Genomic DNA, 24025 nt, shown 5'->3' with positions numbered 1-24025 from the left:
GTACATGCACTAGAGCGGGAGTTGACTCAGAAGACAGAGAATATGAAATAAATTTTAGATTTACACAGAACTAGAAAAGTGAGGGCTCCAGAAAAGAGGCTTTGTGTAATTAAAGGTAAATAGTGAATGTGCTCTTAAAGCCAAGATAAACCTTTGATAAAGTAAAATTGCTGAGACAGAGTGAGTAAGGTGTGTAAGAGGAAGGGAAAGAAATCTGTTTTGTGCTCACAGTCCAGTTCCTTCCAATTAACTCATTGCCTTATAAGTTCAAAGTAGACGTATCATAAAGAGACAATGATTTACAGTTAATTCCAGCTACTGTTATTCCCATTGCTAAAAGTAAGCCTCCATGAGTTTACAAGGAAATAACTGGGGATAGAGCTGTTATTTTACTCCTTTACTGTGAGTTTGTTCCAGAGTTCACTGCTTCTGATGAGAGTCTTTGTATGGACTCAAAAGCAGAAACTATTTGTACCTGCAGAAAATCCAATGTAACCATGCTGTCATGATTAGCTTTGAAATAATATTTGTAATAATAAACCCTAAATATTTCCATACTCTAGCTGGGTAACAATTTACTGCTTCTGTTCATAAAATGCTGTCCCTTACAGCATGGGATTTACCATATTGTATCCTTAAACCATTTGTCCCTTATTAATATGGAATATACTGTTTTTTCTGTCCTTTCAAACTCTGGGGCCACTGCAGGGGCTGCAAGAGCATCAGCACAGACAACAGCTATGGCTTGGAAAATAAAGGAAACATGATATGCTCCCAATAGGGAAAACAATACAAATGCTGTCTGCTGCTCTTGCCTGGGCACAGCTCTGCCTGAACTCCTTTGCTTGCACCTCACTGCATGCTTTGGCTGCTGAGAACCTTCAAGCTGATGAGAGTCACAGCTGAGAAGTCTGGGGAGAGATAAGCAAGGGAGAGGGACCTGAACATCAGAAACCTGTCACCAATTGCATAGTCCACTGCTGTTGCATGAGAGTCAGACACAGAGCAGATTATTTTTCTTTCTTTGAAATTTGACAAGTGGGGGGTAGAAGGGAACACGCAAAATTCTTTACCCGCAGAGAACCTCTTTCACAGTACTCAATCACTGCAAAGATCATGGTGTCTATCTTCACAGTGCCATAGAACTTGGTCAGGTTGTAATAATCAATCTGTAGAAGCTGGAACAGAAACATTACATCTATTTTTAAAAGCAATTATTGTTAGTACAGAAACACAGGTCAAGGATGCTTGTGTGACAGGACTTTTTATCTCACGCTCTGATAAGATGTAGGAGTTCCCTTTGAACCAGTGTGGACTACGCACTGAGTGAAGGCATTTGTCATTCCAGAGCCTTCTGGATTAGGGAGATAAGAGTGGTTGTTGCTGGTTTCTGCAAGTTAATTCCATAGCTCACTGTAATCTCCATTATTGCCTCTCCAGTCAAACTTCACAGCTGATCAAAATAGCCATTATGAGAGACAGAATGTTGTGAATCAGTCAGCAAATGAGCAAGTAATAAAAATGTAATGATGCTGCATGATATTATGGACTTTGTCCATACGTATAGACAACTGTAGTTTACTTTGAAATATTTTCGAGCTTATTGAATTCAAAGTATGGCTGTGTCATGTAAAAAGGAAAATTGTTCATTCAAAAAAATGCAATACTGCAGCCAAGTTCATCTCTCATGTTGGAAGTGTCTATGCGCAAGTCAGCAGAGAGTTACTTATACTAAAAGATCTGCACTTGGCACTCAGTAATAAGATTTAACTACAACATTCCACTACTAATGAATTAGCACAATACAAGCAAAGAGAGCGCATAGTCTTTTGGCATTGGCTATAAAAATATATTTAGCATTGCTTTATGACAATGCATTAATTACTTAATTCATCCTCAGCTTCACTGGCTTCAGACTCTGAGCTGGTGATGAGATCACAGAGAGATAGAGAGGTCACCAAGTGATATACTTTGAGGAATTCATTACCCATCCACCTCACAAACACGCAAAAGCACATGATTGTTGGAGTTGTTGATCATAAGCAACGACTTTACTCATTGGCTTCATCCCACCCTGCAGAGTCCAGTTGCTGTGTGCAACATTTACCTCATTCAGTTCAATTTTTTGCTTCTCTGTGAAATTACCATCACTGTTTTTGAGATCCTTTAGAATCACCACCTGAAGAAAAATACCAGTGGAAAGTAACTGTAGTTTTAATACCAGAGCAATTCATCCTTCTTTTCCAAGAAATGCCCAGACAGAAATATTTCAGCAACAACTGCCTACTGCTTTGCTGTTGGAGTTTCAGTTAATCAGCTAGCGAGACATGGAGTTTCATTTCCCTCAAAAGATTTACCACATAGATAGGAACTATTTAGAACTGTCAATGATGCAGATTTTAACTCAACATGAGTGCTGTTTCCATTTCTGCACTTTTGGACCAGGCCAGGGTTCATGGAGTCTGATATTTTGCTTCCTGGCAGAAAGCAAAATGCAAAGCACCCGATGTGGCTTATTCCTTGCAGAAACTCAAGCTATTTTGCAAGGTCAGAAGGAAAGAGTTGTCTCCTGAACTCCAAGGAGGTGCAGTGTCTTCCACCAAGAGCTCTCCTAAGCAGAGGAAGGAAACGTATAGATACTCAGGTCAGTTTACCTTCTTGTCATATTTGCCTTGGCGCAGTCTCTGGGCGGTGTCACGTCTCTTATCTTCATCAATCTGAAAACAAAGAAGGATCATTAACTTGCAATTATCACCTGCTCCCCACTCGGCAGCTTCAGAGAGAAAGAAGTCATGTCAGTATGTGCCATAAGGCACATAAGGCTCTCTCTAGGGAGTGCCACTGCATGCCACAGAAAGTGTAGGGCATCCACTCCGCTCCCACAGCTGCCATGGCCTCCACCTCCTGCTACTGTGCAGTGACTTTAACAGATCCTAGTCCTACCACAGCCATAGCCTGCTCTGTAGTTGGAGCATGCCAATGCACCAGCATGTCTTTAGGAGACAGAATCCAAGACCTAGCCTTGCGCATCATGCTCCTCTTACCTTCAGACTGACATGATTTGTCTCACTGGTCTCCAGAGGCAAGATTTTCTCAGGTGATATGTGGGACCATTTCTTCCGCCGACGCTCATTATCTCTCCTGTACTTCCTGCGAAACAAGTAAACTTCAGAATATCCTCCCAGAGAACTGAAACCCTTGACAGGAGATTAGGACACGGAAGCTTTGGGATGATGCAAGGATGAAGCGTCAGGTTGACAAGGCTCAAGCACAAGCCCTGTGTCTCTCATACAGTTTTCCACTTTGAGATTGCTCTTATTCCTATAATTTTGGGAAAGCCTAAATGCTGATTCAGTACCATAGATGTAGTAGAAGAACAGAAGAGATTTAGCAGAACAGCTGCTGGGCAATTGCCAGAGTCTCAAGGGAGGTCAGAACAATTTAAAGTACAAAGGGCTGTCTGGGTTTTATATGGTTTTCTCCTCTATGTTATTGAATGTACTCTGAAGGGAGGTGCTTCAAACAAACATGAGCCAAAGGAAGTCATGGCATCAATGCTGGGTGGTAAGAACTGGTTTGAATACAATGCCAGGAGAGGAGGTAACAAAAGTGTTGTGATGAGATCCCTTTTTGTGTATGTCCCATGTATTTTGCATGTTTTGTAAAAATGAGGGAAGTGTCCTTGGAGCTGGAAAAAGGAAACTGCAGTCTCTCTTGCAGAACTTCAGATCAAAAGCTGTCTTCTCTTAGAGAAAAGCTGCAATTATACTGATATTTATCAAATTATCTGTTTACCTGTGCAAATCCTTCCTCTATATATATATAAAAAAAAAAAAAAAAAGAAAGAAAAAACAGGAAACAGGACTGACTAGAGCAACTGCAGGGGAATCCCGACACACTGATGACTGCTGGCAAATGCTCCAAATGGGAGAACTGATGGTATTGACTAGTAACGTAAAGGTTAGATTTTATACATCTGCAAATATGAAAGAGCACAGAACGTTTTACAAGTCCAAACAGTCTCCAAACTTTTGTCAATTTTCATAGCCATTTCAAACAGATTAACTTTCCCTGTCTGTTTATATGTTAGTGCTTATGTAGGAATAGTTAGCCCTTCCATTTCTTAAGCACATCTGGATGTGTAAGAGATGTATACCTTTGTCTTTAATTTTTCTTCATGAAAAGCTTTAGTTCACAAGGCAGATTGGTCCACTCAAAATAAGGGAGCCTGGGTAGTAACTATTTCTAATCAGGTTTTCTTAAGACCTGATTTTCTCCCTTTGTCTGAAGCTCTTTGATACATAACAAAAATGGGTTCTGAGCTACTAAAAACAGATGCACAGATAAGACAATTTCTTTAAATATGAAAGAAAATCATACACTTTAGAAATGGAGTGACTTTTCTTCCATCAAAAGTAGATGCCATTGATTTCAATTTCTGCATTTTCTGTCATGATAAAGACGAACGGTGTTACACTCAAGAAATTCCAGCTGTTTGAAAAGTCTATATGTGAGGAATTGGACTGAGTTGGAGGAAACTGAGAGACAGAGTGCACGCATACATTGAAAACAGCAGAACCTTGTGGTGTTTTGATTCCCACAGTGACTTAAGACAGAAACCTCCTTCCAGATTGAACATTTATACCACCAATAGGTTAAAGAAACATAAGGGAACCCCAAGTGGGCTAAAGGTGGGCAGTAAGTGGAAAAAGTCTGAAGACTGCTCTGAGATATGAGATTCTGTGTATGTGTCAGGATCAAAGCTTTTTAGCAGATGCAAAAACTCTTGCTGTATCTTCACCCTTGGTTAGTAACCTGACATAACAGCACTAAAGATGCAAACACTACCTGGCATATGCTAATTAGTTCACAATGAGGGCAACTACTTAAGTGTGTAGGGTAAGGAAACAAGAAGCTCTTCAAGGAGAAATCAAAGGTATTTCCTAGGAGGAAAACGGTTTGAGGACAAACTGAGGGACAGGGGAGTTGGTACCTTAGAATCAGCAAAGAGATTATCAGAACCAGAATCACAATTCCCGTGAGCGTAAAAACAGCGATAGTCAACACTTGTGGGCCTGCAGAAAGGAAAAAATAGAAAGTAAACAACTTAATGGAAGACAGTGAAAAATAATAATCTTTTTCAATTTAAGAAATTACCCACACATGCAACTTGCAGTAGCTAAGCAATGATATTCTTTGGTCATATCCTAGTTGAGAGGCTTAGGTAAAGCCCAGCACTCCCTAGAGATGACATGCAGCTGCTCTCTTTCACTACAGGATGAAGCATGGCCCAGAGCAGTACAGTCTTACAGTCCCACTTGAGGCATGGGCACCCTGTAGGGAACCCAGCTGGGAGGTGAATTTAACAACACAATCCCTCACATCAGCTCAGCAGCAGAGCTTCCAAGTGTTTCTCCTCTTTAAAAAGAAACAAAAGTAGTTTAGGACTAAAAATGACCGCTTCTTAGTAACCACATTCTAAAAAATTAAACTGACAGATAACTTTGTGAAAATAGATGGTGGCAGCAAACCCAGGATACAACTCCCTGTGGGGTAGGGATGTACATGGTGTTAAGGGGTTGGCCATTTGTAATCAGTTACAAGAAGGAAGGAAATGTTTTCCCCAAGCATACCCTGTGTTTAATACAAAATGGGCTTTTGATTGACTCACTTAGATAAGGCTTTTTCTGAACTGGGAACAAGGATTTGGTCCCTACTGTTTTTATCATTTAAAGCAATACTCAGTGATGACTTTCTGAGTTAGGCTTTACAATGTATGTCTTTTCCTTTCCAGTCCTGCTGAGCACCTGCCTAGCAAGAAAGACATGTGCCTCTCTGGCAGTGACTTTCCCATAACCATCACCTCTGTCACACAGTCTTTACTGAAATACTCTGCTTCAGGATGCGATATGCCTGAAAACTGCAGTTTCCATCCAGAATTTCATCTGATACAGAGTACAGCCACTTGTGGATTTGAAAGGCATTTCTTGCAAGGACTTGTTATCCAAGGAGAGGTCAGGATAATATCTTGGTGCAGCCTTTAATATATGCAGACTTTTCAGCATTTCACAGATGGGTTCTCCCCTTATTGACCCAGTTGTTTAAAGTCATTCTATAGATGTTATAACAGAGTTTAAGAGTCGGGACCCATTTATGAACTCCTCTTGTAAACACTGTGTTGGGATAACAAGTGCTACTGAGTGGACTGTGCTTTTCAATAGCAAGTACTTACTCTATGGAGGGAAATTAATGTGCTGGCAGCACAAAGCTAATGCAATGTTACTGGAAACTGCCAGGTGCCAAACAATTTAAAAATTGGTCTGTTCAGGCATCTGAGGACTTAGGACACACAGAAAACATGAAGGTACTAATCCTGAGAAGGCAGGCAGGACTGACAAGGCTGGGAACTGACTGTATAAAGTTGTAATTTTTATTCTCTTAATGTAGAACAGTTAAATGACGCCTGATATTCCTGTCTTGGTTCAGTTCATGGAGCTCAGGGATACTGGGAAGGAAAGCTGTGGCCACCAACCTCCTTTGAAAAACAACATGCCATTAGAGCAGAGCTTCATCTGGTGGGCACACATCTAGAGTGCATCTACTCCACTCTGAGTGCCTCTCAGGCAAAGAAGGCAGAGGAAAATCTGTTTTTGCAGATCACCATGTTGGTGATGGTTAGGAAAAAAGCCAAGCTACTCAGCCTTGCTGACACTAAGGTATTTCTGGATGTGCCCAGGAAGAGAAATAAAGGCATACAGGAAAACGATAAAGAATAAAATAAAAATAACAAGATATAATAAAAATGAAAATGAAAAGCAACAAGATACACACTAGCTGCCTTCAGAATCAGGCAGCAACTAAGCAAATATTTTGAACACACTATTGTAAGTGTCTGCATCCAACATGGAACTCAGTTTAGGAGCTCCTCTGGATTTTGGACCCAGCTTTCTGTCTTTTTTTTTTTCTTTTTTTTTTTTCTGTGCCTCACATCTCCCCACCTTCCATGCATTCATGACAGCATCAGTCTCAGGGTCATCAAGTAACTGTTAATACTAGTCTCACGTTCTCCTTTGAAAACTGTCTGTGCTACCATTCCCTCTCACCAGAAAAAGATATTGTCAGCTCCATAAAATGACATATACATGAGAACTTTTGAAGCAACTTCTTAACAATTTTCTGAGACTTAAGCTTTGTAAATAGGGATTTATAGCTCCAAAATCATCAGGCTGAATTTTTGTTAAGGAAGCCCTGTGGGACTGCATTATCCTGTTCCTGAGACTCTGCTCCCACCTCCTGGCCGCTGGTGTTACAACTTGCAAAAGCATCCCGCATCACAGAATAGCTGTTTTTAGGTCGCCTGGAACCAAAAATGTTTCTGTGGTGAAGGCAGAACTTACCCGTGCTTAGAGCAAGGGTTAAAAGTTTCTGAATAATTGCAATACGTGGATGAAATCCCTAATTTTACAAGATGCCAGGAGGGAGGAGAGTAGCAGAACTGGGTCAGCTGTTCTCAATTACAGATTAGGAAGGAGCAGGGCTTTGTTTGCTGCATTTATTCACCTCCCTGGAGGAAAAATACATATTTTTGGTTGGAAAGTTTTGAATGGCTTTGGCAAGGCATAGTGATTACTTAAATTTTGGCTGTAAAAAATTGCCCTTTGGGGGGATGTATTTATTTAAACTCACACTGAGGAATGCTTATTTTTAAAAATGAGAAAACAAAATTATCAAGTGCCTGTGGGAGGTGGTTTTGCTTTGGTTTTGTATAGCCTGGCCACAAAGTCAGGCCTTCATTAAGCTTTGAATATTAAGCTATCAGTCTGTAGACACAAACTTTCTGCAATTGCCAAACATTTTTCTTTAGCCTTTGTGCAGCAGCTTCAGACAAGGACATATTCAAGGGAATGTATCAAAGATACGGAGATCCTCTGATAACACAGTGCATGTGGGGCCCAAGGGATGGATGAGAATGGGACTGGAGCAACACTGAGAAGACTGGGACCTGGCAGCACAGTGCAGGGAGACCCTGAGCTGATGCATGCAGGTTGCCATCTGTACAAGCAGTCCTTGCAGTCATACCAAGGAAGACCAAAGTGATGACCACAATAGCAAGGTGAGAGCTCTGCTCATCCCAGAGCTGCCTAACCCAGGTCTTGTCAGTGCTGCTGAATCTTCTGTTTCTTTCCTGTGACAGCTGCCTGCTCCTGGCAGCTCCCATGGGTCCCTGCAATGAACCGCTGCTCCTGCTTTTTGTAAGAGGGGCAAACCCTAACCTGAAACCATCTGATTTACTTTACTGAGGAATAAAAGTGCACACCTCAGTGTGAATGACTTCTAGTTAGCAGAGAGTGCTAGCTCCTCCACTTATCAGTTTGTGTTATAAGCTTACCTAACGGAGGTAAGCAGCTCAACAAACTAACGGAGGCCTTAGGCAATCACTGTGGTACCTTTGGACACTTACGGGTGGGAATGACTCATGTAAACACTCTAACCCTTGCAACCACTGCCACTGCAGTTATTTTTATCCTGCATATCATACCTTGAAGAATATGCCTTTCTGTTGCCAATCCCCATGTGGCAGGAGTCCAAACAGAGAAACAATCCCACTCGGCTCTGATTAACAGGGCTGTACTCAGCTATGCTGAATAACAAGGGGGTTCAACTGCTCTATCCAGGAGTCACCAGAAACTCAAAAGAAAGGTGATGATTTCTGGGATTTCAGATTCAATGTCAGGGTGGAGATCAAGCACTAACCTAGTTTCCTGTTTTCTTTCTGCAAGGAGCCAGCTCTTCTAAGAGACATCTCCAGATAATGAGAGAATAGAGCCAAGCTGTGAATGGGAAAAGAGCTGATCCCCACGCCCTTCCCTCCTCCCCCTGTCTCTGGTACTGGGTTGTCTGATAGGAACAGGCTCACACCAGGAAATTGTGGAAAGGAAAAGGCAAAAACTCCCTGAATCTGCACAGTGCTATGTCCTCTCTACAGCTCCCCGCAAGGAGGATAAAGGGGCAAGCAGAAGCCACCATGCTGCACTAGGGATATAGAAATGCAAAATCAGATAACTCATGATAACCTTAACCCTACTGTTTTTCCTGAGCAGTCCTTCAAGCAATTTGCACCACCACGATCTTCTAGTGAAGCATTTAAATCCACGCTGACCTCTTCTCAAACATGTCACAGCACTCCCCACAGTCATTGGTACTGTGTGGAGTCTTTAAGAGACGTAGTGCCTAAAAAGACGTGCAGATTTAGAGATGGACTGGGTGCAGAGACCATGGAGCAGGGGAAGAAATGGTGCTGGTCTGGTCTGTTGCTAGCTCCTGGCTCCCTGGCTGGGGATAGATGGAACTTAGGACTGTGGAACCTTTCTTGGAAGACAAGGTAGGTTTAATGGGTATCTCACCTGGACTTGGAATATCACTAGGCAGCCTGTGGTTCCTCCAGATGAAATCTGGACTAGCAGTTCCCACACGTGTCTCGTTCTTGTGAGTGTCAAAATACAGAAGAACTCTGAACTGTGGGTGTAGGAGTGAAGAAATGCAGTCAGCAGTAGTGCTCTCCCTTGTTTGTCCCTTGCTTCAAACTACATTTAATTAATGTATTGCCCTAACTTCAATAGAGTGATTCTTGCTCTTTCTGTTACAGTAGTGTGTTCTTCAACTTAGCCATGCATTTGGCTTCCACGTTCCTTCTCATTACTTTCTCTTCCTTTAAAAGAAATGCATCAACCTCACAAAATACTAGCTACTTAGTACTAGCACTTACTAGCACTTACTGAATCACTGGATGACATCAGTCCTGTTAAACTCCAGCACTCCTCTCATGACCCTCTCCCAGCATGCCCAGCATGCCTCAGCATGCCACCACTTCTGCTGTGGTTATTTTCATCATTCTTATGCAACAGTGCAGGACATTTTGTTTCTTCTTTCACATACAAGGTGGAACAGCTACTCCCTGGACATACGTACCTCATTTGTAGACTGTGATGTGTACAGCACGGTCAAATTGGTATCAATATCTCCAAATGCATCTAGAGTCACAGGACCCTGTGCACCTGTGGACACAAGGAATTAGTCAAGAAGGCTTGCATTCTCAGAAACACATATATGTGGCAGGAAGAATGGGATAAATAAAAGGATTTCTGATGCCCATGATCTTTCTCTTCTTTATCTACACGCTAGCGCTCATATCAGCTTAGTGTGGCACTGCTTCTCCCTTAATAGCATGCCACATTTTCTCTACAAAATCTAGTAACCGGTGTTGAACTGACTGCATTGAAGAGGAAGGTCTCCCTCTAGCCATAGAAAAGATATATTTGTCACGTTTCTTCAGCATACCAAGTATGGCAGCATAACCTCCCTTGAAAAGACAATTTTATAGGTGAGAAGGGAAATAGCCTGTTTCCCTCTGCAGTTTGAATCTATCAGCAAGAAAGGAAACGTAGAGGTACTTTCATTCCTCTTACTCTTTTGAGAGCTATCCGCTAGGCTCTAACTAAATTATTTTAACCAGGTTCTTTTTCCCTTTAACTCCTTGCCTCCTAATGTCAGCAAATGTGCACATTCAGAAATTGCCTGTGTAGCACATTCCAAGGATTTTAGGGTGGAACCTTTTAAATCCCTCAGCATTGGCTTGACTTTGTTCTCATGAAGTCAGACATTTCAACAAGAGCACAAGTCATGCCAGTACCCAGCACTTGAAAGTCTCCTTGGGAATGACCCCTTTTCACCTTAAAAACTGGTGCTATTTTTTTCATGGTCAACTTTCTGCGCATAAAAATAATTATTGCATGAACTCTATACTCTGCCAACCCCCATACAAGGAATAGTGAAGGTGATTCAGTATCTTTCACTTTTAGTTTTTTTTTTATACTAAACCTATAACTAATATGCCTCATTACAGTGAAAGACTAACTTGAGATAAGGAAAAAGGTCCCTGCAACTTATCTTTCAGACTTAGAATGAAACTGAAAAGACAACTTCACTGATATTCAAAAAAGGATGCAGACTCCAGGAATAACTAGCATAAGTAAGCTTTTTTTTTTTTTTTTTTTCTTTTTTTTTTCTGGTTTTGAGATACCATACTTAAAGAAAATATAAGCCCAAAATCTGTTAGGAAAAACTGGGAAACTTCTATATATGTGTTCTCTGAAAGGAGGTGGGACATATACAAAGGTTTGAGTAGTCATTTTTGTACAGATCTCTGATGTGAACTGACAGCTGGGACTTTTAAGCCTGTGGCCTACAAAAGCCCTCTGGTGCTAGACAACTTGTAAGAACAAGAACGTTGACTAAGAGACAATGCATTGCCAGCTGGCTTACACTTTCATCGCGGGCACCCAGGCCTACAATGGTTTTGTGAACTGGGAAAAGGTTGAAACTAATAGGTAAAGCTTTGCTAAATGGACTTCAGAGTTGTTTGAACATCAATCATATTTCATAAGTATTGGCCTCAAGTCAAGACTAGACCTTTGGTACAAAGCTTAGAAATGACACTGCCTCAATTTAACAACCTGCAGAGAGCTGAAAATGAGACCTGAATGCCAGGCTGTCTGTGGAGAAAGCGTAGACTGAAACCCACCTACACACTTCACTCTTCCAGCTGCCTTTTCATTTTCCAAATAGTCTACCTACAGAGAGTTCAGTTCTTTGTCAAAGGAATTACACCAGATTCAGGCCTCGTCCCTGTCCTCAAACTCTGCTGTCCAGGAAATTCTGTCTCTCCTACTTCTCCCACCTCTTCTTAGACAACAATATTCTTTAATGTTCTTTCTACTTCAGATCAGCATGAAAAGGCCATGGCCCAGAAAAGTCTGGATCTCAAATCAGCTGTTGCTTATTGTAATGTTACAAATTTTTATCATTTCAACTTTCTGCTTCTTGTATGTTGCATGCACTGAGGTAATTCTGCACATGACTATTATGTAGAGCTTTTGTTAGTACTGAAGATAACATATTTGAAAAAAAAAATTATTAAAAAAAAAACAAAACAAAAGAAGAAGAAGAAGAAAGAAAGAAAGAAAAATGAGAGTGGGAATAAAACTCACTGAATGTCTTGGACTTTTTTAAAACAGCAGGGGCTTATCCTAAGCATGCTTAAAAACAAATTTCTTTCCTTTCTTCAGTTCAGTGAACCCTGCTCATGACTGGTCATTTTTACCTTCAAATGTGGTATTTCGGAATTCATTGATGAGACTGAGAGGTGACACGGGTCTCTGAGAGGAGATAAGTTTCTTCAGAATATGCCCAAAGAGCAAGACTGCATTGTAATAGCCAATAACAAAGTCATCTTCCATCTAGAAGAGAAGAAAAATAAAAATGACAATGTGAGAGTTCATATTTCTATTTTAAAGCTACAATATCTTAGTTGATCTCCATTTGGCAAAAACTCCAGCATGGAGGGCCAGAATCTGTATGATGGGCAATGCCATATCAGCAAACGTCTCTTGGAAGAATAAAGGTGAACACAGTATATTTTTGGTGTATGAAGACAGGCAGTTGGGGATAAATTTATGAGGCCCACGTAAAGCATTGGCATTCTGATCCTTGAGCAAAGGATTCAAGAAATCCTACACTGTAGGTTCTGGGCAGGTATGCTCAGAAGGACCCAAAGCCCCTGGCTTTGCATTAGACTTCCTGTGCAGATAATCTGATGTGATGCCAGTGAGTCTGGGCTTCCAGATGGACGCAGCTCAGGGGAAAGGAGCTGTGCCAGAATTTCCAGCTGTCTGCCATGGAGCTGGTACCCAAAAAAATTTGAGCCCAGGCTGGGAGATCTGGAAACCCTGTAAATCCAGCCAGAAGCTTTAGGATCTCTGCTGAAGAGCTGGAATTCAAAGCCACAAATCCTGGGAGGAACTCTCACACAGAGTCTGGTTCCTGGGCAAACTTCAGGAATATCAGTTTCACTGAACAGTTACAGGATTTGGATAATTTCTGCTTTTCAGGAATTATTTATTTATTTATTTTTAAAAGTATTTCCTAATGAAAAAAAATCCCGTTTTTTGAGAGTTTGAAAAACTGGAATGTCTCTGGGCACAAGCAATAATGGTTGCCACCACTTAGACATATCTGCACACAATAAAAATCTGATCTTTCCACACTCACATCCTTATTACAGCTATAGATCTTCCTTTAGTGGTGTTTTCCAGTTACATAAGATTGACAGAAGTGGAGTCAGAAAGTCATGTATCTACAAATCTTCCCCAAGCCCCATGAACATTACACTTGAAGAAGGCTTGACTAGAACTTCACAAAACAGGAATATGAGATCCTGAATGTTTGCCTTATGACGTATTTTTATATCATTGCAGCAGAATGAAATGTCATTCTGCATGAATTTTCTGCTGCATGAACATGAATGAACTGAAGGCAATAATCAGATATAAAATACTGTGGTTACCAGGCTGCTGTCCACAGTCTTTGCAGTACTTAAGCTCTGATTAGCTGGTGGCAGAGTCAGGACAAGTACATTCTGCATGTAACGGGCTGAGGTGTTGTTTCTGAAGTATGTGTTCCTGCAAAGCAAAGTGCAAAACCCCATGAGTCAGCAATATGGGCAGTGGTAACCATGATAGAATAATTCTCCTTTCCCCTTTAAACTACTGTTAAAACAGTAGTTACATAAATAAAATTTCATCATAGACAGAACCCTTCACATTGTTCATTCCCTCATGCCAGCTTCTTTGCTTACCTACATTAAAAGGTAGTATCAAAGAGATACGGTAATCTGAAACACAGAGCCTGCAGTGCATTATTGTTATTACTGTAACTGTTTGGTTTCTGTCCTGTTTATTTCCTCCTTCCTGGAACTTACAGCACTGGAATTTGTAGTTTCTTACTTTTCATGTTTCTGACCTCTGCTGCATTCTTTTACATGTTCCTCTAATTTTGACATTTCCTGCTAGAATTGATCACAGCAGAAGTTGCACTAAAAGCATTTAATAGGAGGGCATAAAACAACTGGAAAGATGCAGAGGACAGCTTAGTGATTTGTTTAATTCAGTGAGATAGGAAAATCAGGGGAAAACAAGTGAATTTGAAAACTATGCTAAAACAAGCAGGAAAGGTTGTAGCTTTCAGGTGTCTTTGGTTTCACCATCCTGACAGGGCATCTGAAGTGCTTCCCAGACTGGCAAACACTGGATTCACATATGACAGAGGAGTTTAGCAATGCATATTAGTGTCAAGTGGCAGCATCTGTCACTTCTATAGCTAGACTGATTAAAAACTCACTGTGTATGAGCCTTCTCTAATTATTCATGCTTGATCATCCTTTTATTTATTTCAGTAAGTACTGTATTAAGAGCTTTTGGAGACCACAGGCTCTACTCCCTAGCCATCCAGTGAGATCCTGACTACACAACCCTGTTCCTGCCTTGCTCTGAATCTTATGACTTTTGCAAATCCTGGATAATTTCAAAGTGCTTTTCATTTAGTTTTGGACTGAACTAACCAGATGGAAAGGAACCTTCATTAGAGTCCACCAGACTGGATAATTCTACAGCATCCCCCCTGAGGAAGGCTTAAACACTGTGTGTGTGTTGTGGCTGCAACAGGACTCAGATCTGACAAACATTTAAATTCATCACTTCATCTGAAGGTCTTGACACCTGTGGAAACGTAGGACCTTGCCTACTGTCTTCTATGGTTCAAGTCTGGATCTAACATATGTCTGTATTTTGTTTCTGTTTTACAGAGATGAACACGGTTTGAGATATTCAGGAAAACCAGAGGGGCATGTAGCAAATTTAAGGAGGGCGTCACATAAGATGGTCTGAGGCATCTGGGTGTACCAGAGGATAAATATAACAGAAAAATCTGGGCATGGTTTTGGGCTAGGTCAACTAGCTTTCTCCCAGACCATGAATTCCTGAGGCAATTAGTAATAGAAAGATAAAATTGAACAACAGAATAGTTAGGCTGAATACTAAGGAACATCTCTGAAAAGTTAGAGTTATGTAGTTACAAAGATGTTGCTCATTGGAAGATACAACTGTATCACCCTTTTAAGTCATTTAAAAAGGAGTAAGTAGATCCTAGAAAAATATACTATAAGTCACATTTACATTATTTTCTGGTTGGATAGATTGTATGAAAAATTTATAATCTTCATGTGAACAGCTCATGGCCATTCCAACTTTGGACTCTGTGATTCTCTCACAGCTTTCTGCACTCAGTCCATAGGTTGAAGTTAACTCTACTTGCTCCAGTCACTGCCTTAGAAAAATCTCACGTGAACTAAATGGGATGTTGTAGAGGATGTGCCACAATTTAAACATGAAACAACTTAGATAAAGGGCAAGATGAGAGGAAAGGCAATGAAAAATATTTTGTGATAGCATTTCTTCAACAAAACAGTTCCATATGGAATATTTCCATTATCTCTATCTTTCAGCAAAGTGCAGAGAAAAGAAGAAAAGCAAAAGTGATACTTTACTTGAAGAGATCTATCAGGATGATAACGATGTCCTTATCCACGGTCTCTGTCCCTAGGTCTCTTCTGATATCAGCTGGAGTACCACACATGATGATCACTACAGATTGAGCAAGAATGGGGACAGACAGGTGAAAGATACAGATTAGAAGAGGATATTCACCTGCTCCATGGTGCCTGAGAGGCAAGCAGAGTAGCAGTGCTGAGCTAAGGCACGTTATCCATGCTGAGCTGGGACCGTCTGTAGTAAGATGGGGATATTTGAGGGAAAGTCAAGTCAAATAGACCAACACCTGGTCTATTTTATGTCTGATTGCACCAGAGCACCGCCATTATCTCACTCAAATAAGCAGTGGCAATTCTGATGTAGCACAGGCTACTGAATATGAATTTTTCTAAGTCAAATGGCATTCAGGTAATAGTTTGATTGGTTTACTTATCACTCTTGTACTCACTTGGCCTGCTGATGCCTGGTGCTTAGTCTTAGTAGAAGATGAGGTATTACTCATCTGTTTTTCTAGTTTAGATGGATCACTTCCAGAAGAAGTGCCCCTTGATGGCACAAGCAAGGCCCAGATATGTATCAGAGCTGCAAACACAGGAATGGTAGAGAACTAAGCATTCTTGTAACATCTAAGGCCTTGCTTAGGAGGAGTTGTGATTCCTGGATTTCTGAATCTTTCACAAAACAGAGCACGTAGGAAGACAACATCATACCTAGGTGGGATATTTCATCCCAGAAGACCTCTGGGATAGGGAAAGAATTTGTGCCATCTTACATTTGCATGTGTGTGCTTCTCGGGGGAAGACCATCCTTAAAACATAGCTAAGAGATCAGTCTGATTTCCAAGGAAAAAACAAATTGCCTGCAGGGAAGGGTGCACCCTCACACTCTCACACACACACCCCTACCATTGCTTTTCCGATTTGGATCTTTCACAACTCTTTTCAGCTGGTCTGGTGTCCTCAATATGTCCTTGAACTTCAGTTTTTCAGAGAAGTGTGTGACTCCAGCGTCTAGTGCATTCATGTACCTGATTGAAGGCAGGGAGCACAGGTATTGTCAGATAATGGCCAACTCCCAACATTTGCGTTATGCCTTTTCTCCTAAATAAGTCAAAATGCTAGACAGGCTGTTTACAGTACACAATTGTTTGTAAGGCAGAATGGAGCATTTTTATCTGTAACAATAACAGAGAAAATCCTGTTCTTGCTTCAACACGTTGCATCTGAGAAGAGAAATCCTGTCTGAAATAAAGTTGATGCAGAGGGAAAAAAGAAGAAATTTCTGTGTTTTCAAACTGTTTAACTTTTGATTTAGCAACACTGAGATCCCTGTCCTATGAACTACTAATATCTTTTGCTCCCCACTGTTTTCAGGAATAGAATCCTTAATCATTAATTTGTAGGAACATGTGGTTAGTTGAGACATGACTTGGTTTTCCCGTCACTGTAGGCATTCACGTGCTTTTATACCCACAAGGGACAATTAGCCCATGCAGTATAATTTATGTTTTAGCAAAAATTGATTTTTTAAATTAGACAATCAAAAAAGCAAGCTGACAGTTACTATTAAAGCAGAATGAGATGCATTTTACAGCTGTATTAGAGTGAAAAAAAAAAAAAAAAAAGACAATAAAATGGGCAGAAATACAAAATTAATTTTAAAATTTTTGTTAATTCAGCATTTAAGAAAAGGAGCTTGAAGATTTCTTAATTTTTTACATAAGGTCATGAACAGAAGCATTAATGAAGACCAGGTAAGAAACACTTGGAAAACAACAACTTATATACATTAACTTGCATGAAAGGTATTAAACCTGTAGGACTAAGGGGATTTAACTGAACTATGTGTAGGACATCAGCAATTATAGCTACAGACATGGAGAAATAGTGATTGTGGTAGCAAATGAGTGAAGTACATTCATGTTTCAAAGTATGAAACAGAAGTATTTATAGCAATTACATCATGTTATCAAGTTGCTGTCCATTAAAAAGTAAAAAGGAGGAAACAATAAAAAATCCTAAATATTCACAAAACAGTGAAATGGGATCAGTTTTTAGATCCCTTAATTCAGAAAACAAATGTATATATATATATTAATTCTCCATACAAGATAGTCTGTAAGTAAGGTATTTATCACTCTGAAGCCAATACATTTGTAAATTTTCCTTAAAAATTTGTAACTTCCTCAGGTTATGACTTGGAAATATAACAGCTAGTTCCATGAATTCTTGTCAGCCTTCAAACTACATTTATAAAATTGGTAGGAGAAACAAGCAAGCTAAGTATAACATTGCTGATTTAAAAAAAAAAAAAAAAAAAAGAATTTTATGTCCTAAAACTGGAAAAATAATAATCCACATGAACTGAAAATCAAATAAGAGTCCGTAAAGGAAGAGTAGTGATAAGTGTCAGTATATGAAAACATCTACTTGATTAAAATGGCATTTGGTATCAGGCAAGAAGAAAACCCAGCATTCTCAAGAAACATCACAGGCTGATGTTTCAGGTCACAAAGGAAAATCTGTCTCCTTTGCTCCAAAACTGGTGAGAGTATAGCTTCAACTCTGCAGTTACTGGGGGTCATGCTGTTCAAAGAAAGATACACTTTGAACTTTGGAAATGTTTCAGAGAAACAATAGTGCTCACAGATTGAAGCAATTAATGTAGAGAAACATTACATTATAAAACCCCTGACCTAAAAAGGCATCTATGGAGACCCTGATGGAGACTCTCATGTCACAATATTTACAGCAAGAATGGAGTAAACATGTTTTTGCAGCAAGGACAACTTTGGGGCTACACTGTCCACAGGAAGAGAAGAAGTTTGAGAATACTTAAAAGTAGATAGAGTGCAATATTCAGACATGCAGTCAGCTCCAAGATGTAATTCATCTTTTCCTTCTCTCATTCCCTGATATCATTAAGGCACCTCTCAGCACATAGGACTTCAATGACAGCCTGTAAGAACCATGCCTGAGGACAGAGATGGAATTTATCAAGTTAAAAGAGTTGGATCTGGATCTTACCAGAGGCATTCCTCAGAGTTCTCATTCTGCTTGTAAATGTAGGTAGATTCCCAGGCACTGACTTTGAATGGCAGCTCAAATTCATTCCAAAAAGAATAGAAGAAGTCATTCACTTTCCTGGCTGGAGTCAGAAGGCGGGTTAGGTTTTCTTTGAAGTCACAGGACAGCCCAAAACTCCCTACAGAGATCAGAGGCAGGCTCAGTATTGTTTCAACTCTGAGGGGAGAGACAAGAGGACAGGTCTGAATGTATTGCTGTTGCATCTAGGCATCTGCCACGTGATTTCTATCCCCAACTCCCTCTCCTCTTGCATCCTGCATTAGCTTAACCTAAAACAGAAAGCTCCTAAAGAACACAAGCAGATTTCAAGGTATTGGCACTGCAGAGCCCTGTTGAATGGAACCACACAGCTTCTCCCACTGTCCCTAATTCCCTGCACAACACAGACATTCCTCATCCAGCCCCTTTGGGTACCATGCACCATTTCAGCTCAAGGGCTATGATGGGACTCCAAGGGCTCAAGGACCTATCCAATTCTGCTGCCAGGCTCATGTCAAGGACAAGGTGTTGTCTGTCTCAGGAGCTGGTTTGTAAAGGATATGTTTATTTTCAACAATCTACCCAACAGATATGAGATCATCTATATGACATATTCTAAGGGCTAGGCTAGAAAAACAAAACACAAAAAGGGGGCATAGGAGTTATTCCAAGGAAAACTCCCCGCTTATTGTGTCACCCTGTTGATACAAGAAGCTGTACACTTTTAGCAGTTTCTCAGGTAATTTTTTGGCCAACCTACACATGGCAATCAAATTTTTGGTGCCTGTAGTCACACCTATAGACTGATCACAAAATGTATTTACAAATCTGAGCTGCATGCTCAGGACATATAAAGAAGCCCAAAAGTCTTGGTAATGTTGTGAAGTCAGTTTTGGATGAACAAGGCCATTTTGTTTATTCTCTGATCTGTGATCGGTGCCAGGTAGCTTTCTGCCCACCAATATAATTTTTATTATGGCATGAATTTTCTCTTTATTGCTGTAATGCAAAGAGTTTCTGGCTGACTTAAAGTGCTGTAAAGTAAAGCATTTGTTCTGATTTGCAAATCCATCGCACAGTGGGCAAAGCTGGCTGCCTTATTGTTAGTGCACTTCACTACCTTGCATAAATTTCCACTACTCATACTTTTTACTGTATACCGGTTTAACTGTGCCAGAGTCCAAGAAAAAGACTTTGGCATTATTCTGGGCAGCTCTATATCCAGCAGATTAAAATAAATAAATACAATATAAAACACTTAAAGTTAGGAGGCACAATGAATAAAATGGGGCATGTTGCATAATATTTTATCATGGTCCTGTACATAAGAAAGACTTTATTATTTTGATTCTTCTATAAATCAATAACATTCTTTCACTGGAATTATTGATCTAACTTCTGGTTATCCCGCTCAAGGAAAAGTATAAAGTTAAAAGCTGATAAAGCTTGAGGTAAAAGCATCCCAATCTTGTGAGTATTTCTCAGTGAAACCAAAAGGCTACCAAAGTTTAAAGAGGGGAGAGTGGTTCACATGGGCAATGATATTGATTGGTACATTGTGACTGATGTTACACAGAGTCACAGAATGTTTGGGACTGGAAGGGACCTTGAAAGATCATCAAGTCCAATCCCCCTGCTGGAGCAGGAACACCTAGGTCAGGTTACACAGGAACGCCTCCAGGCGGGTTTTGAATGTTTCCAGAGAAGGAGACTCCACAACCCCACTGGGTAACCTGTTCCAGTGTTCTGTCTGACATTTTTTTTTCTGTTTGTTTGTTTTTCTAAATGTATTATGCTATGGCTACACAAATTCAGCTCATGCTTTTCCTAATATGTGAAAATTAACATATTAACGTATAATATAACATTATATTAATATATAATACAATGTAATACAATATATGCAGTATATAATACGTATTTAATATCTAATACACATATATAATTATGTTATGTTGTGTTGTGTTGTGTTGTGTTGTGTTGTGTTGTGTTGTGTTCTGTTATACAGAATTACACAGATCCATGTATAACACACTAGCAGAGAGACTTCAGGAATGTTTTCTTAGACAAGAGTTAGGATGAAACTGGCTGCTCCCTATCTAAATACTGTTCACAGAGGATAGTTGGGGTTTTTGGACCTTCTTTTGACACATGAAACTCAAGCCCCTCTCTGCAACTGAAAACCCGCCCAGACTCCTGTTGCCGTAATGTCTATGTGCCTCAAGCTAACATCTCCCTTTCATGCTGCAGTTGTTGACAAGTTATATCCTTTGAACCCTTTAATAATGAACCAACTGTCAGCAATTAGGAACATTTACCTTCTAGAAATGAGATTGCATCAACAGGCTCTGGGAAGGGATTTTCTTCTCCCTGCCAAACACAGTGGCTGTGCATAACAGTCTTGCTGCCTTGACTGTATGCATCAAAGTGTCTCACATATCCTAAACCCCAACGTCTCTGCTGTCTTGTGCACAAGATAAATTTGTTCAACAGTTGATAGCTTTCACATCACAGTACTGGAGAGAGGGGATGGTACTTACGAGACCATTTGGTAGGTGGCATAAGTGCAAGCAGGTCCTATGACAGCACAGCCAAGAGTGCCATCATCCTGCAAGAGATCAGAAAGGGTCAGTAGTGGGGACAGTGTAGGGGACTGGCAGAGAAGTGGATAGAAGATTAAAGAGAACTTTAAGATTTAATAAGGATTCCCAGAATTTACCCTGCAAAAGCAAGGAGAGAGTAGAAAAGAAGACATAGGAAGGTTAAGAGAACAAACCTTGAGTGAAGGAAGGAGGATTCACAGAGAGCCAAGAAAAGGCAGGGGACAGAATAGTGCCTTTGAGAGTGTGACCTCCATTGAGAGAGAGAGAGAGAGCAAGTTAGGATTAAAATGTCATAATTGTTGCAAATGTGTATAAGAAATTAGAAGCCAAAGCAGTGCTCACACTTGCAGCAGACAGAGGGATTGGAATTACATGATACTGTGTGTAAGAAAAGAAGACTAGTTTTATGTACATATGAAGTTTGTATTAAATAAATATATATATATATATATATCTTTGAATAACCAGTAGTTTTGTGTGTCGTGAGGGACTTTGTCTTAGCAAAGACTACAGCATTTGATTATATATTGTTAGATGTGAGAATTCAAGTTGGATTGATAAAGCCTCACTGAGAGGTGACATTTATATATAACTGAGAGTTATTTGACATGAGAAAATCCACTGAAACACAGTTTCTTGACTATCATGTAAGGCACCAGTTCTAACTGAAGCTTTTCCCACCGTTAGGGTATTCATACATTTTCTCCCAACCAATATCTCTGGTTTCTAGCGAGAAGCAAGCATGCAGTTCATCTTTGCCCTCTGGACATAGTTACATGTGTTTTGTTGGTATTGGTGCCAGTCTAATAGTCCCTCTGCCTGCGTGCTCCAGCTGTCACACAGCTCTCTCCTTCATGCTGGAACAAATATTTGTGTAACCTGATGGAGAACCACATCAGGGAACTGATCCAGTTGGAAATGGGCACCCAGTGTTCCACTTGGGCAGTTTGAGTGTTTGGATTGTGGTTTTTGTTGTTCCTATTGTTGTTTGTTTGTTTTTTAATCGATTACTTTGGTTAAATGGCTCCACAAAGAGCTGTGCAGATACAATGGAGGTGAAAACTTAAGGATGGAAAACGTAGCTTGAAGCAGGTGGCTGCTCTATCTGGCACTGCCACCAGATCTCTACTAACAGCCTCTGGGAGGCATTAATAGGGTCTCTCTCTGTATTTGATTGCTTGTCTTCACAAAATCTACAGGAATATCTTCTTTGAAAACTTTGCCTGTTAAGTTTGCTTGAAATTGAACAACAGGTTCAAAAGTTAATATGGAAAGACATACATAAAAGCACAGATGCACACATACTTATGCATACATGCAGACACACATCAACACAGAAAGATAAAGTCTTATCTTCTTAGGAAATCAACCTAGAGAAGCCTGGTACTCACATAGATTTGCTTGATGAGTTCCACACCTTCACAGGTGCTGGTGCGACAGCCTTGTGAGACATATAGTGATGATTTAAAGCGGTGGAAGGTGGCATTGACAGTAACATTTTCTCCTGAAATGCAATGTAAAAGTGAAAAGCCTCAAGAGCTGGAGATAACCCCTAAAAATGGTATCCGTCTTGTGACATGTCTGTGTAGTCTCATGCTAAGATGCCTTCTATTCCAAAAAGCTCCCAGAAAGCCCACCTACCCGACTCCCATTACTTAGGATAAGATAAAGAGTTTGCTCCAGCACTGACTGCTGGTTGTTAGTATTTTCAGTACATACTGTTTTTAGTCTTGGCCATTATTAGAGATATCACTTTCCAATAAAACTGGACACAACTTCTGCAGCTAGGGGACAGAAAGGGGATCATTTCTTTGGAACCTCTTTGTCCCAAGATATTCTAGAGATTGACAGTGGGTTAGTGATACTGAAAGGAGAGGTAAGGTATCAAATGAATAAAAGATCATCTGCAGTGTCTCTACATGAGGGAAAAACATATGGGTGGCAGACTCTTCACAATTTTAGACATAATGTGATCAACATATGGGGTCAAGGGATTAAATTCTTCTCTGAGTCTACATGCTAATCTGGCCAAGAGAGAAAAGGATCTAATTTTTCATGTCATAATCAAGCAATTATGAAATAGGATGAATAAGTGTTAGGTGTTAAAGCAAGGACATCTAAGTTATTGCACTGGATGGATTTCTGGTTTTACCTGATCCATGTCAGCAATTCCCGTGTTCCCAGTCCCAACCGAAAAACATGCAGAAAAAGTCTGCCCAGCTACCATAAAAACAAATATAGTTCTGCCTATCTGTAGAGAGCTTCTTTTTTTTTACAGATGGAGGCCATTATTTCTGTAAGATCTACATACAGTGAATGAAGAACCAAGGAGCCTGTCTGAGAAGCAGTTTGCATAGAAAGCTATGGCAAAAAGTCTAAGAAGAAATCATAGTGGGAAAGGGATTACCCATACCCATTGCCTTACCTGCCAATTCTTCTTGTACTGTTGTCAAAGCTTCCTTCACAGCTGATGTCAAATTTTCAACAGATGATGGGAAGTCCAAGTCAGCCATGAGCATCACATTGATCACATAATTCTTGTTTTTACACTTATTTGAACCAACTTGCTTCAGCAGGTGAAGTGAGAGAAATAAAGGCCAAAGGGCCAGACCCCAAATCAGTTGCTTCATTATTGCTCAGTTTTGACCCATTGTGAGTGTTCTCTCTCTTCTTTTTCTCTTCCAACCCTCTTTCTTTCAGATACTCTACATCGATGTTGTTTCTGGCTATGACAAAAAAAGATTTCCACACTGTAGATTCAAGGACAGGCTGTACTATCCTTCTCAGGCACTTCCCCGTCTCCTTCTCTTCCTTTACTTCTTGCCCATCCCTCCAGTGTCCTAGGTGGCACTTCTGTTTGTGAAAAACTAACAAGAGCAAAACTCAGGGAAGGAGAGAGGCTAAAGGTTGCTAT

At 40.3% G+C, this 24025-nt stretch overlaps 1 protein-coding gene across 2 annotated transcripts in view; it reads right to left on the bottom strand.

The window, feature by feature from the left end:
- Positions 1–24025, bottom strand: part of GUCY2C (guanylate cyclase 2C) — a 43917-nt gene extending 19892 nt beyond the window's left edge. Inside the window, exons 1-15 of one of the 2 annotated variants that reach the window (XM_038172964.2) lie at positions 23537–24025; positions 22503–22615; positions 21049–21116; positions 18470–18685; positions 16349–16470; positions 15440–15536; positions 13403–13517; positions 12161–12296; positions 9970–10055; positions 9405–9516; positions 4994–5075; positions 3045–3150; positions 2655–2717; positions 2108–2179; positions 1074–1178 (exon numbers count right to left, since the gene is read on the bottom strand). In XM_038172964.2, the coding sequence (XP_038028892.1) occupies positions 1074–1178; positions 2108–2179; positions 2655–2717; positions 3045–3150; positions 4994–5075; positions 9405–9516; positions 9970–10055; positions 12161–12296; positions 13403–13517; positions 15440–15536; positions 16349–16470; positions 18470–18685; positions 21049–21116; positions 22503–22615; positions 23537–23741 (1698 nt within the window). In that variant the 5' untranslated portion in view covers positions 23742–24025. Of the gene's footprint in view, positions 1–1073; positions 1179–2107; positions 2180–2654; positions 2718–3044; positions 3151–4993; positions 5076–9404; positions 9517–9969; positions 10056–12160; positions 12297–13402; positions 13518–15439; positions 15537–16348; positions 16471–18469; positions 18686–21048; positions 21117–22502; positions 22616–23536 lie in introns of those variants that run through there. The other variant, XM_038172965.2, reaches the window with a different exon arrangement.

The sequence above is a fragment of the Anas platyrhynchos genome, chromosome 1 (assembly GCF_047663525.1).
Source record: "Anas platyrhynchos isolate ZD024472 breed Pekin duck chromosome 1, IASCAAS_PekinDuck_T2T, whole genome shotgun sequence".
Lineage (NCBI taxonomy): Eukaryota > Metazoa > Chordata > Aves > Anseriformes > Anatidae > Anas > Anas platyrhynchos.
Note: the sequence above shows the minus strand (reverse complement) of the source record. Positions and strands in the feature narration are given on the sequence as shown.